Source organism: Choloepus didactylus, chromosome 2 (genome assembly GCF_015220235.1).
Source record: "Choloepus didactylus isolate mChoDid1 chromosome 2, mChoDid1.pri, whole genome shotgun sequence".
Classification (NCBI taxonomy): Eukaryota; Metazoa; Chordata; class Mammalia; order Pilosa; family Megalonychidae; genus Choloepus; species Choloepus didactylus.
The window spans coordinates 4,387,763-4,401,747 of record NC_051308.1 but is presented as its reverse complement, the minus strand read 5'-3'; the positions used below and the strand labels follow the sequence as shown (position 1 = coordinate 4,401,747).

Here is a 13,985-nt window from a genome sequence, read left to right as displayed (position 1 = left end):
CTAAATTTGTTTTTGGCTTCTGAAATGGTACTTTAAAAATTCCAAGCACTATTATAGAGCTACTATTTCTAAATTCCAACTGAATGGTGGCGAGAAAGTCCAGTATTTTTGCATCATTCCTAAAATTCAATAAAAACACTTTTTATTGTCATTTCTTTGCCAGCACTCCCTCGGAAGTATCAGTGTTTCTTTAAAGAGCTCACCTAAGTCCTACATTTTTCTTCTGAACACTGTCTGAGTCTAGTGGATTTGGGTGGGGTGCTGTGCCTTTCCCATTGGCCTCTCTAAATAGTGTGATAGATTATTTAATTTTGGGACTTGTAGACAGTACCTGCCTATTGTTGACTATAGCTGACCACAGCTGTTGTTCTGAGTGGTAAGCCCTCTGAGACACCATCATCAAAGGCATCTAATGATTTTTGTGTATCTTGGTCTTTGCTGCATTAAGCTTAGTGATAGAGAGTAGGCAGAGCTCGGAGAGTTTTTTGCTTTTGTTTTTGTTTCTTAACATATATAAGAACTCAAATAGAATTTGAAAAGAACTGTTTTGATATTGATAGTTCTGAAAATCTAACAATAAAATTGTTAACTTCCAGTCTCGCACCCAATGTGAACACTGTGGTTTGCTCTTACTTTTAAAGTGTGAGTCATTTTAGAAAAGCTCAAGGAACCTCAGTAAGCCACCTGAGTAAGGGCTGTACCTTCACCCTGCTCATAAACACAGTCAGAAACCCAAAGACATGCATTTCATCTTCTTGTTACTTCTGAATCAGATGTAGGGATCGGGTGGGTAACCAGCTCTTGTACTCAGGCAAAGTTGCAGAAGTGAGGACATATCTGACTGCTGGATCTTGAAGGTAAATAAAATAGCTGTCTTCCAAAAATACACCTCTTCTTTAAGAGTAAACTGAAGCACAAATAGAGAGACCTGACTCTAATAGGATAAAAAATAAATTGTTCTTGAGTTCCTAATTCCTTCACTTCCTAAGGCAGAACATTCAGAGATCTCTTTTAGAACATTGAGTTTGAAAGGGAAGCTGGTAACTTCACTGTACATCTGGCTGTTCACATCCATTGAGAATAAATGAGGAGGCTTTTATCCCCCCGTTGGCTTTGCAATCCAGATATCTAGTTTATCTATCAGGAAACATAATTCAAGTAGATGTGTTGCTGAAACTTGTCTGTTTCAGCTACTATATGCATAGCTGAAACAGACAAGTCCTTAAGTTAATATATGATTAAGAAGCATGTTTTAATGGTACCAACACCTTGTCCGGAAAATAGAAGCATAGGTTAGTATGGAGGGAAGTAGATAAAATTGAAGCTCTAGCCAGGTCTTCATGAAGACACAGAGTTTGAAAATCTGGATTAGCAACAGAAGTGGGAAGGAGGCATCATAAAGTGTGAGGAAAGGCAGGGAGGAGAGAATGAGAAGGATCAGGGCAAAAAGGAAAATGAGGTTAGTCTAGCTACAGAAAAGCCTTTAAAACAGACCAAATAATATGAATTTTATTCTCTTGGCAATCAGGTACCATAAAAATAATTATAGAATAGTAGAAAATAATTTTCTGGACAAATGAAAATATAAAACCTTTTGAACATGTAAGAATAAACAGGATCAGTCTATAAATTCAGTGCAATCCTATTAAAAAACCCCAGTGAGTCTTTGGTGGAGAATGGGAACCTTACTCTAAGATACACTGCAAATACATGAATATATATATATATATATTGCAAAGGGTCAAGAACAGCTAAGACAACCGTGAAGATGACTAAAGCTGAGGAATATACTCTACCAGACATTGAGACTTATAAAGCTATAGTAGTTAGTTTAGTGTGGCATTGGCACAAAAGCTTAATAGATCTATGGAACGAAATCAGAGGTCAGAAACTGACCCATGTTTACAGAGACAATTTGCTTATGTCAAAGATTATACTGCAAAACAATGGGGGAAAAGATGGTCTTTTCAATAAATGGTGCTAGGTCAATACCTATGTGAAAAAAAAAACAAAAAACAAAAAAAAACAGAGAATTTTGACCCTTACATTTTATTGTACACAAAAATTAAATTTAGGTGGTTTATATATCTAAATGTGAAGGTAAAACAACAACAAAAATTCAGAGCTTTTAAAACAATGCTTCCCAAACTGTCTGTGGTGAAGAATCTTTTCTTTCTTCTTCTAGTCCTTCAAACACCAATACTTTATTGCTGCTTTGGATGTCATGGCAGTAGCAAATTACTGTAAAAATTGCTTAACACTCTGTCTTAGTTTGCTAATGCTGTGGAATGCAAAACAGAGATGGATAGGCTTTTATAAAACGGGGGTTTATTTCACTACACAGTTACAGTCTTAAGGCCACAAAGCGTCCAAGGTAACACCTCAGCAATCGGGTACCTTCACTGGACGATGGCCAATGGCGTCCTCTAAACCTCTGCTAGCTAGGAAGGCAGCTGGCGTCTGCTCCAAAACTCTGGCCTCAAAACGGCTTTCTCCCAGGATGTTCCTCTCCAGCAAGCTTGCTTCTCTTCAAAACATCACTCCCAGCTGCACTCTCTTTTCTCTCTTTGAGTCAGCTCATTTATATAGCTCCACCGATCAAGGCCCACCCCGAATGGGTGGGGCCATGTCTCCATGGGAACATCTCATCAAAATTATCTCCCACAGCTGGGTGGGGCACATTCCAAGCAAATCCAACCAGCACCAAAACTTCTGCCCCACACAAGACTACAAAGATAATGGCATTTGGGGGACACAATACACTCAAACCGGCACACTCTTAATGTCTGTATTTATCTTGCGATGGACTGGTAAGCATTTTGCAAACTGGCTTCAGTCCACAGACCACAATTTGAGTATCATTCTTCTAGAAGATAAGACAATATACTCACAACTACAGAGGTAGGCAAGGTTTTCTTAAATAGGACACAAAAAGCCCCCACTGTAAAGGAAAATATTGATACTTGGACTACAATAAATTAAGAACTTCTGTTTACAAAAGACATCATAAAGGAAATATTTCCCCATTAATGGCAAAATCCAAGCTGCAAGAGGGTATTTACAATATACAAACCAGCAGAGGACCCCTATCCAGAATATACAGAAAACTCCCCACATCAACAAGAAAAAGTGAGACTCTAATGGAAAATGGGCAAAAGTTCTTGGCAGACAATCACAAGAGAGTATATCCAGATGGCCAAGAAGTCTCTGCAGAAGTGCTCGATCCCCTTAGTCATGAGGGAGTTGCAAAGTAAAACTATGAGATACCACTGTGAACCCACTAGAAAGGCTTAGATGAAAAAGACTCACAAACCAGGTAATGGTGGAATACTACATACAACACCAAAAATGATAAAAAGCCTCTTTCTACACTCAGTGATACAAATGGCTCTCTCAGACATAATTGGGAATGAAAGAAGCCAAACACAAGACAGTCCATCACATTTGATGTCATTTCAGAAAGCTCAGCAACAGGCAAAAGTAATCTGTGATGTTTGTAAGTCAAGATAATGGTTATTTTTGGAGAGAAGTGAGGTAATCACTGGGAGAAGGTCGAAGGAGCTTCTAGGGTCCTAAAGATATTCTATATCTTGATCTGGTTGCGCATTTCAAGAAAATTCATAGAGCTGTGCACTTAAAAATCTTTGCGTTTTTCTAAATGTGTGTAATAATGTCAATATAATAGCTTAATATATCAGTTGGTTGTGATGACATTTGATATTAGAGGAGGAGAAGGTTTTGTTTCTTAATATTTATTGAGAACCCACTCTGAGGATGCACTGAGCTTACAAGTGAGGCCTATAGTCCTATGGAAGAGACAGGAATTACACAAGTAAAGGCACATTTCAAACTTCAAACTATTGGTAAATATAAATCCTTTGTTACCTTACTTCATTCATGGTTTGTTTTGTTCTCCTATAATTGTATGTGGTTTTCTAATATGCCACTCAGATCTTAAAAAGGAATTTCTCAAGAGAAGAGTCCAGCTAAAGAGCAGATTTTAAAATATAAAATAGAGACACAAAAATCAGGTATATTTGTGTTAAATAGGAAAACAGTGTACTATTAAGAGAGATTAATAGGGATTTTCTTTCAATTGGGTGATCTGGAAATGCATCTCTGAAGACATGATAATTAATCTAAGACCCCAAAGATAAAGAGAACAGAGTGGGAAGAGCATTCATTTTGAGGGAACTGCATGTACGGAGGCCCTGAGGCCAGAAAGAGCTGGGCCCTGGGGGACTGAAGAAGGCAGGATGTAGTGAGTGAGGAGCAAGTGTGGTATAAGAGGCAGGAAGGGGTGAGGCCAAACAAGTATGGTAAGGAGTTTGAATTTTATTTTACAGGCAATAAGCCTTTTAGTATTTTAAAGCAGGAGAGTGACAAGATCTGATTTACATTTTTAAAAGGACACTCTAATTGCTTCCTGAGGATTGGACTGAAGAGACAAGAATATTAGTAGGTAGACCCCACAATAGCCATTATAGCAATTAAGGTAAATGCTGTAGTTGACTTTGACTTAGGGAGGTCATAATATGCTTTGACTTAGTATATATGGTATGGCATATATATATATATATATATATATATATATATATATGGTATATGGAATATTTTGGAGGTAAATGGGATTTGTTGATGAATTGGATGTGAGGAGCAAAGAAAAGGAAGTTGTCAAGTATGTGTTCCAGATCCCAGATTGAGCAATTAGGAGGTGGGGTGGGGGTTAGTATCCTTTACTGAAAGGGGAAGACAAAGGAGGAAGCAGGTTTTATGTTTAAGGTTAAGGTAACTATGAAAGGTTTAAGTTGAATATGCAAGCCTGAAATTTAGAATAGATGTCTGGGCTAGTGATATACTTTTGGAAGTCTTTGGCATTGGAAAGCATTTAAGCCTTGGAAATGGACCATATTCCAAAGGGAGAAACTGTGAAGAAAGAAAAGAGGGCCTGGAAATTAACCCTGAAAAACTTCAGAATTCAGAGTTGGGTAGAGAAGGTGAATCTTGCAAAGGAGAAGAATAAGGAGAGCATCAGAGATTTCTCCCTTGCATAATATACAATGTGGGTTTTGAATTAATGTGGGTTGGTATAATATGGGTTTTGGGTTAAATAATGTGGGTTTATATAATGTGGGTGTTATTTAATGTGGGTTTTGGATTAAAACATGGTACTTGTTTTTTTTCAGACTTGGAGAAATTTCAAGTGGGAAGTTTCTCTGGGAAAAGTGACATTAAGGAAGAAAGTGATGAATTTGATTCTCCAGCGAGAATTGTAGACTCTTAGGGATAACTGAGTATACCCCTCTCCCATTATGGATGAGCCTGTTGAGAACCAGAAAGATTGATTAACTTATTCAAGCTCCCCTAAATTAGGGACAGAAATAGTTTTAAAAACAGAAATTTCTGATCGCCAGAGAGGTACTTTCGTTTTGAAACATGTTAGCAGGCTCCCTATTTGGTGGTTAAATGTCTTGCAAGTGAAATATCTTCCACTGATCTCAATTCATAAAAGACTCGGCTTGTGGTATGATTATTCAGTGAAAAACATAAATGCGTGAGCGTGACTCCATAGTCTTTCCTACAGGCACTGATGGACGAGATCCTCATGCTTCAAGATGAAATCAATGAGCTTCAGTCTTCTCTGGCAGACGAGCTGGTGTCCGAGTCCCCAGAGTCTGACCCTGCAGAGCAGCTGGCCCTGCAGTCCACACTGACTGTGCTGGCCGACAGGATGTCCACCATCAAGATGAAAGCATCAGGGAAGCAACAGCTTTTGGAGGTAATGAGCAACTGTGACATTGCTCTTCATTCCTAAATTAACTATTAAAGTTGTGTTAACAGATGTCAGGGTTTCCTACTTGTCCGGCATTCTTATTGTCCTGCACTCATAAGAAGCTGGCATTGTGTTTCAAGAATGGTTTTGTGAATAGAGCATTGAGTCAGGGGAACACGAGTATGCCCTGTCACCCCTTTCTGACTCATTTCATGCATGAAATAGTAAGAATGTGGAAAGCAAATACTTGGTAGACTTGAGTGTTGAGAAGAATGATTGTAGAAGGTTTGCATAATGGTTTGCATTTTAGGAATAATGCATTAGGAGCATTTTAGGAATAATCCCCACTATTACTAAAACTATGAAGAATAAAACCTGCCTACTCATTGTGAGCCAATTCAGGCTCATTAGTTTGTGAGAACCAATTCTGGTTGTCATGCGACTTAATTTAAATATTATCTGATATAGAGATGAATTGTGGCAACCACAACCTGTGATTTAAAAAAAAATCAGCTCTTTTCCTTTTCCTTTGTTCTCTGTAATTCTCAGTCATGAGCATGTATGATGTTTGTACTGTTGCTCTATCGTGGGGTTAGATTAGAAGACCTTTATAGGGTGCTTCTCCTATCTCCAGGTCCTAGCACCTTCTCTGGCACAGAGCAGGTTCTTAATTCCTTTTATTTTAAGAGAATGATTGAATATAGTTCTCTCCAAAGCATAGATACATTTTTAGCCTTATTTTTCCTATCAGTATATTACAAGCATTTTCTCAGTTGCTACCTGGTACTTGTTGATGTAATTTTAATGATCGAACAATATTTCATTTAGTTGCTCATTCTATCATAATTTGATTAGCCATGTCACTATTGTTGACTGCATCAGTGCCTATTATAGGATTAGCATGGACCACAGCTGTATCGTGGTGGCAGTTGATTCCTGATGCGTTTTCCTCAGGGGCTCTGTGTGAGGTTTTACTTACTTTCATTAGGAAAAGCTAAACGAACAGCTGGAGGAGCAGAAGCAGGAGCAGGCCCTGCAGAGGTACCTCTGCGAGGCAGACGAGCTGGGCCACTGGCTGCTGAGTACCAAGGCCACTCTGGACAGCGCGCTGGGCACACCCACAGAGCCCATGGACATGGAGGCTCAGCTGGAGGACTGCCAGGTACAGAGTTCCAGTACCTACGGAGCAGTGACCCCCATTCCCCCACCCCAACCTGCAGCCCATTTAGTTTACTTTCTGTCTCTGAATGTGCTCTCATTATTTCATATAAGCGGTGTTCTAGTTTGCTAGGCTGCCGAAAGCAGATACCATGAAATGGGTTGACGTTTAGTAACAGGAACTAGTTTACAAGCTTACAGTTCTGAAGCCATGAAAATGTCCAAATCAAGGCATCATCAACACGATATCTTCTTCCTGAAGGCTGGCTGCTGGCGATTCCTCAGTCAGATGATAAGGCACGTGGTGGCAACCTTTCTCTTCAGGGTTTCATTGCTTTCAGCTTCTTGCTTCCATGGCTTTCTCTTTCTTTGTCTGAATTTCATTCTCTTGTAAAGGACTCCAGTAAGAGGAACAAGACCCACTATGAATGAGGTGGGTCAAATCTTAAGATCCTACTCACCAAAAGATCCTACTTACAGTGAGTCCACACTCACAGGAATGGATTAACTTTAAGAACATAGTTTTTCTGGGGTACATCCAGCTTCAAACCATCACAAGTGGAATTACACAGTATCTGCTCTTTTATGTCTGGCTTATTTCACTCAATGTGATATCCTCAAAGGTCATCCATGTTGTAGCATATACCAAAACTTAATTCCTTTTTATGACTGAATAATATTCCATTGTGTGTATAAACCACTTTTTGTTTATCCATTTATCTGTTAATGGATGCTTAGGTTGCTTTCACCTTTTGGCTATCATAAATAATGCTCTTATGAACACTGGTGTACAAGTATCTGTTTGTGTCCCTGTTGTTCTGGTTTGCTAATGCTGCCGTTTTGCAAAACACGAGAAATGGATTGGCTTTACAAAGGGGGTTTATCTGGTTACAAAGTTACAGTGTTAAAGCCATAAAGTGTCCAAGGTAAGGCATCAACAATAGGGTACCTTCACGGAAGGACGGTCATTGGCATCTGGAAAATCTCTGTTAGCTCAGAAGGCATGTGGCTGGCATCCGCTTGCTCCCAGCTTGTGTTTCAAAATGGCATTCTCCAAAATGTTGCTCTTGGGGCATTTTGTCCTCTCTTAGCTGCAGCTCCTCTTCAAAATGTCACTCTCAGTTGCTCTGAGGCCCCTGTGTTTGTGAGCTCTTTTTATAGGACTCCAGCGAACTAATCAAGACCTACCCTGAATGGGCAGGGCCACATTTCCATGGAAACATTCAATCAAAAGGTCACACCATAATCAAAGGTGTCACTCCAGTTGGGTGGGTCACATCTCCATGGAAACACTCAATCAGAAATTTCCAACCTAATCAACACTAATACATCTGCCCCCACTAAGATTGCATTAAAGAGTATGGCTTTTTCTGGGGGACATAATATATACAAACCAGCACACCTGTTTTAATTCTTTTGGGTATATACCTAGAAGGAGGATTACCAGATCATATGGTAATTCTATATTTAAGCTATTGAAGAATCACCAAAGTGTTTTCCATAGCATCTGTTAGTACATTCCCACCAGCAATATATGACAGTTCCCATTTCTGCATACCCCTGTCAACACTTGTGCTTTTCTGCTTTTTTTTTTAAGTAATGAACATCCTAGTGGACAAAGTACATATTTAACTACGGGAAATACAATTAAAACTCTTGGTATGAATATATGATTTCCACAAGCCATATGCTTTTTATGTCTAGAGAGTAGAAACACAATCAATTATAAAAACTTAAATGAAATCCACACTTTTGTCTTTTAAAAAAGTTTACCAATGGTATCTACTCTTTAGAACAGTTTTAGCTTCTAAAGGACATTTTTAAAGACTGAAGTTACCAAAACACTTATAGTGTCTATATTTACTGGCTAATAAAGAATATAAACCCAATGAAGGGAGTTCATATCAGCAAGTCATACTGAGGATGGACTCAACAGGAAGTGTCCCTTGGTGCACTGTAGCAATTTTGGTTTTAATCCTGGTACACTATTTGGAGAACTTGGAAAAACTGTCAGTAAGAGGCAGACAGACAGACTGGACATGGAAAGGTTATCCATTGGAGCAGAGAATTTGTTTCCTCCCATGTTAGGTCTCTAGGAATTAACGTGAGAGGTAATTGCTTTAGGGTTTTTATTCTAATATTACTTTCTGACCTCTTTATTATGGAAAATTTCAAACATATCTAAATATAGAGAATATATAATTAACCCCCATATACCAATCATCAGTCTTTAATGATTATCAGAATACTAGTCTTCATATCATGGGTAAGCTATGTCTTCTTGGCTCATTCTTTTAACTTCCAAGTTTCTAGAAAGTCCCACCTGTTCTGCAGGGTTAAACGCCAGTGTGCATGACTTCATACTTCTTTCATTTGGAATTGGAGGAAATAAGCAAAAAAGCATTAATTAATGAACAATACCTTGTTTTCTTAAGTCAATATATAATCTACCATTTTGGCTATTCCTTTTTATGATTTGAGATTCATAATGTTGATCATTATAATTTGGGTTTTTAAAATGCTGTCGAAAACTTACCTATGTGTATTCAAAGCATTATTAATCTCTGCTGTGGAGGTATGGAAAAATTAGATGGCCACATACAAGTGTTTTCTATTTATATCATCTTTTCTAATATTTCTTTTCTGAAAAAGAGAAATCTGTTTTTAGTATCTTATGCTACCACTTGAAATTATTGCATACACCAGCAATTAAAAATTATACTTTATCATTGCTACCACCTCTCCCTTTTGGATCTCTCTATTTTTATGATGATGCATAAAATCCTTAATTCAGATAATATATTTCAGGACTTTTTATGAAGTGTTACAATGGTGTTTTGGCCATACTTTAAGAAAATCCTTAATTCAGATAATATATTTCAGGACTTTTTATAAAGTGTTACAATGGTGTTTTGGCCATACTTTAAGAAACTACATGTTTATTAAATTGCATAAATGAATAATAGCCCTTCATTCAATTACTATCTGGTAGTTGAGCCAACTGTATGATGAATACAATTGTGGCTATTGCACAGAATCAGGACCAGTCAGACTTTGGGGGCTCTGAGCATTTTGCCTTTGTGGGCCCCTTCCTCTATTAAAAATATCAAAAATTATATTTTACAATTGCCTTGGTGTAAAGACAAATGAAATCCAAGGTGGGGTCCTTATTATATAATCATTTATCATTATATTCATTGTTTCTTCTGAATTTAAAAGAAACTAACATTGAAGCATATTCCTGGGCCCCTAGAAATATCATGGGCCCTGGGCACTGTACCTGCTCTGTCAAATGGAGAAATCAGTCTCGCACAGACTCATATTCATTTCACAAGGAGATAATCCTCAGGAAAGCATCTATTAAGGCCTGTTTCATTAAAAAATTTGCTCTCTCAGTTAGTTGTAGTTTTTTGGTTTATAGCTGTGTTCTTACAGTGATAGCAGTAATTCTAAATCTGTACAGGAAAATAAAATATCTTTTTTCATAAATAAATTAGTGATTAAATATAAATTAGAAAGTGCATTTATTTCAAAATGTTCAGAGTCAAGGACAATAAAACTAGAATGATAGATTCCTGTAGAAAGTGTATTAGAACTTTGTTTATTTTGTTTGATCGGTTTTGTTTTAATTTTTAATCTTAATTTGGAGAAAGGAGTGCTATTTTGTTTCTTCCCTGGACTTAATCTCCATTTTAGAGGAAAGCCCTGTAGCACTAGGAGTTGTCACAGAAAGTGAAAGTAAACTTTTAAGGAAACTTCCAGAGACATGCAGTGAAAAATATATCATATTAAGGAAAATATCAGAGATAAGAACAGCAAGCTGAAAAAAAAAAAAAAATCAACTGACAGTAGCAGTGTTTTGGCCAGAAAAGAATTGCTCATGTGTGATCTCTTTATTATTAGCCATAAGTGCCATAATCTACTCTAAAGTAATGGGGTAATGCCACGCCAGTGGCCTTTTCCCCTGATGTTGTCAATATAAAATGTTTTCCATAGCTACTCTTCTTTCTAAAGAAAATTGTTTCATTAGGTAATATCTCATATGAAAAAAGAGAGACATTAAGAAGCTCAAAGAATTAAAAAAAAAAAGTCTGTATTCTACTCTTTAAGGCTGTGGAAAAACTAGGAAAAAAATATGAAAACCTGTCCCTTGGGTGAAAGATCAAGGGAGTGTTTGTCTAGCTGTGGGAAACTCCTCGCCGAGGCTGGCAAGATAGATGAATTTCATCCATATTTTTGTTGCCCCAGAACATGCTGGTGGAAATTGAGCAGAAGGTGGTGGCCTTGTCGGAGCTCTCAGTCCACAACGAAAGCCTGCTGCTGGAGGGCAAGGCTCACACCAAGGACGAGGCTGAACAACTTGCCGGGAAACTGAGGACGCTCAAGGAGAGCCTCCTGGAGTTGCAGAGAGCTCTGCACGACAAGCAGCTCACCATTCAGGTGAGGGCGGGCCCGTGCCTCCCCTGAGCGTGTGAGATATGAGGACGGTGATGGGGTGATCTGGCCTGATGCGTGTGCCCACTTTACACTAAACTGTTAGCTTGCTGTTTTAATTCACGCTCCGACTTGGGCAAAAGATTTTCAGGTAGGTTTTGTGAAGACAGTTTGATTCTGTAGACCTGGAGACTACAGTGTGGGAAAGGAAAAGAACATAAAAATAATTAACAAATCTAGCAAACACACCATTTCTTAAAAATTTTTAACATAGATAATGGATTGATGAAAATATGTGGCACTTTTGCATTTATTTCTCCTTCATTCTACTTTTGAGATACACTTAGGCTGTTTAATTATGGAAGCATCGTGAATTCCAGGTGAATTGAACCTTTTTACTGTCATGTGTTTTCTAATAATGATTTTTTTTGTTTTATATTACTAGAGCTTTTAAACTTTTGATTTCAAACTTTCTGTGTCCTCATGTTTTAGGTTTGTTTCTTATAAAGAACAGTTAGCTGTATTTAGTTGGTTTTAAACATTTATCTAATCAGAAAATCTCTTACTTTTAAATGGCAAGTTTTGTCCATTTAAACTTATAATTACTGAGATATTTGGACTACTATATCTTAATTTTATTTTCTGTTTCTTTCCCGCTCTTTCTATTCTTCTTTATCCTTTTTGTCATAGTTTTTTTTTTTTTCCCTTGTTTGGTTTTTCCTTCTAGTTTTTACCATAAAGCATAAATCAATATTTTGATCTCCCTCCAGACCAATATGACAATCTTAGAACACTTTCACTTAGGTTTCTCCCCATGGGACTTATTTTTATGCTATACAGAAAATTATGCAGGTATTTACTGAGAAGCTCCTATGTGCCAGCCACTATGTGGTATATAAAATAATAATGACACATTTACTTGGAGATGGAAGTGACTCAGTAGAGGAAAAATTGATGAGAAGGGAGTGAGATTGCAAAAGTCATTTTCTTATGGAAGAAAATGAGCACAGGACTAGAAATAGAAAGTTTAATCTTAGAACTGCAGTAACAGGAGAAAAAAGTAGAGTATTTGAATGCAGACTCTGGCAGGGCTTAAATATTTTCGTGGAAAGTTAATGGAAATACACTACGATTGCTTACAATAGGTGTTTGGTTTAACGTGCATTTTATCAGTTCTTTGCTATTCGCTTGACTGTAGCATCTGGAAAACCAAACCTAAGCAATCGAAAACTATTATAGGAAGTTGACAAATTTAGTAAGATGACTGGCTTATTAAAAACAATAATAAAATAGAGAACCCATTACTCTCCTGTATAAGTCAAAAAACAAGTTAGAAAAGTAATGTAAAATAATATCTCTTCTATAATACCTGCAAAAGCTGAAATATTTGAAATCTCAGTGAATCACACTTTTTAATGGAAAAAATGGAAATGCTTTCTTCTTGGATAGAAAGACAATATTTCAAAGACATCAGTTCTTCCTATATCAGTACATAAATTTAAGATATTCTCAACTAAAATCCTAACTCCTGTATTTGAAATGTGGCAAAATGAAACTGAAATTTACCTGGAAAAATAAATATGTGAAAATAATCAAAAGATAATAAAAATAAAAACTTATGAGTGGTCATTCATCTTATCATATATTATAACACAGTACCATAATAATTAAAATTATTTGTTACTAGCACAATAAATAGATGAACAGCAAAAATATTCCAGAAAGTGACCCCAGAATATAGGGAATTTGATGTGCTTAAGGTCACATTTCAAATTAGTGGGTAAAATATTACTTGCTGTATAAATAATAATAAAGCAATAGGCTAATCACTCAAAATATGATAAAATGGATTAAATGAAAAATTTAACCTTTAAAGTACTAGATGTATGGATTTTTTTTGTTAAATCCCTAGAATAAGAAGAATCTTTGCCTGTATACCACATACTCAGAATTTTATACTTTCCTTAAAGTTGCTATATAAAAATGAAAAGTTCTGTATGACATCCCCCCCAAAAAAATTGCAAAGTTAAAAGATATAGGCAAACAGGGAAAAAATCATGTAATTCAGATGATAAAGAATTAATTCACTTAATATCCATAAATCTTTTATAAATCAATAAGAAACAGATCACCTAATAGAAATATGGATGAAAGATATGAAGTGGCAATTCAAAGAAAAAGACATACAAATGGCCAACATACATGAAAAAATGTGTGCACTCCCAACTGGATAGACAAATGTAAATAAAAACTAGTCACAACTTTTCTCTTTACATTTACAAAATTTAAAATGCACATGCAATCTGACATTATGAATCAAAGCAGACAGAAAAAAATGTTATAAATATTAAAATTGAACTAAACGAGAATGATTTTCTAACTGTATGCAACATGCTTTCATACTTCCATAAAGTTAGGTTCATAAAAAAGTATTATTTGTTGTCTGTTCGGTGCCTTTTTTTTTCCTTTTTCGATGGTGGTGTGTGGGTTAGTTTTATCTTTAAAGAAGCCAAAACAAAGAGAAGGTTTTCAGAGTTTGATGTCTGGAATTGCTGTTATCTCTTAAGAGCAGATTATGCTTTCCTGAGAGGCAGGAGGCCTTTACTGAAAGGGAGCAGCT

General features: G+C 36.7%; 1 protein-coding gene across 13 annotated transcripts in view; it reads left to right on the top strand.

The window, feature by feature from the left end:
• The window catches only part of SYNE1 (spectrin repeat containing nuclear envelope protein 1), a 499,900-nt gene that overhangs the window by 342,340 nt on the left and 143,575 nt on the right, over window positions 1–13,985 (top strand). For all 13 annotated transcript variants that reach the window (XR_005214357.1, XM_037819664.1, XM_037819684.1 and 10 more), the window contains 3 exons: window positions 5,585–5,779; window positions 6,762–6,935; window positions 11,180–11,371. Coding sequence is in view for 12 of the 13 variants with exons in the window: in XM_037819664.1 (XP_037675592.1) it covers window positions 5,585–5,779; window positions 6,762–6,935; window positions 11,180–11,371 (561 nt within the window). In the remaining variant the exon portion in view is untranslated. The remainder of the gene's footprint in view (window positions 1–5,584; window positions 5,780–6,761; window positions 6,936–11,179; window positions 11,372–13,985) is intronic.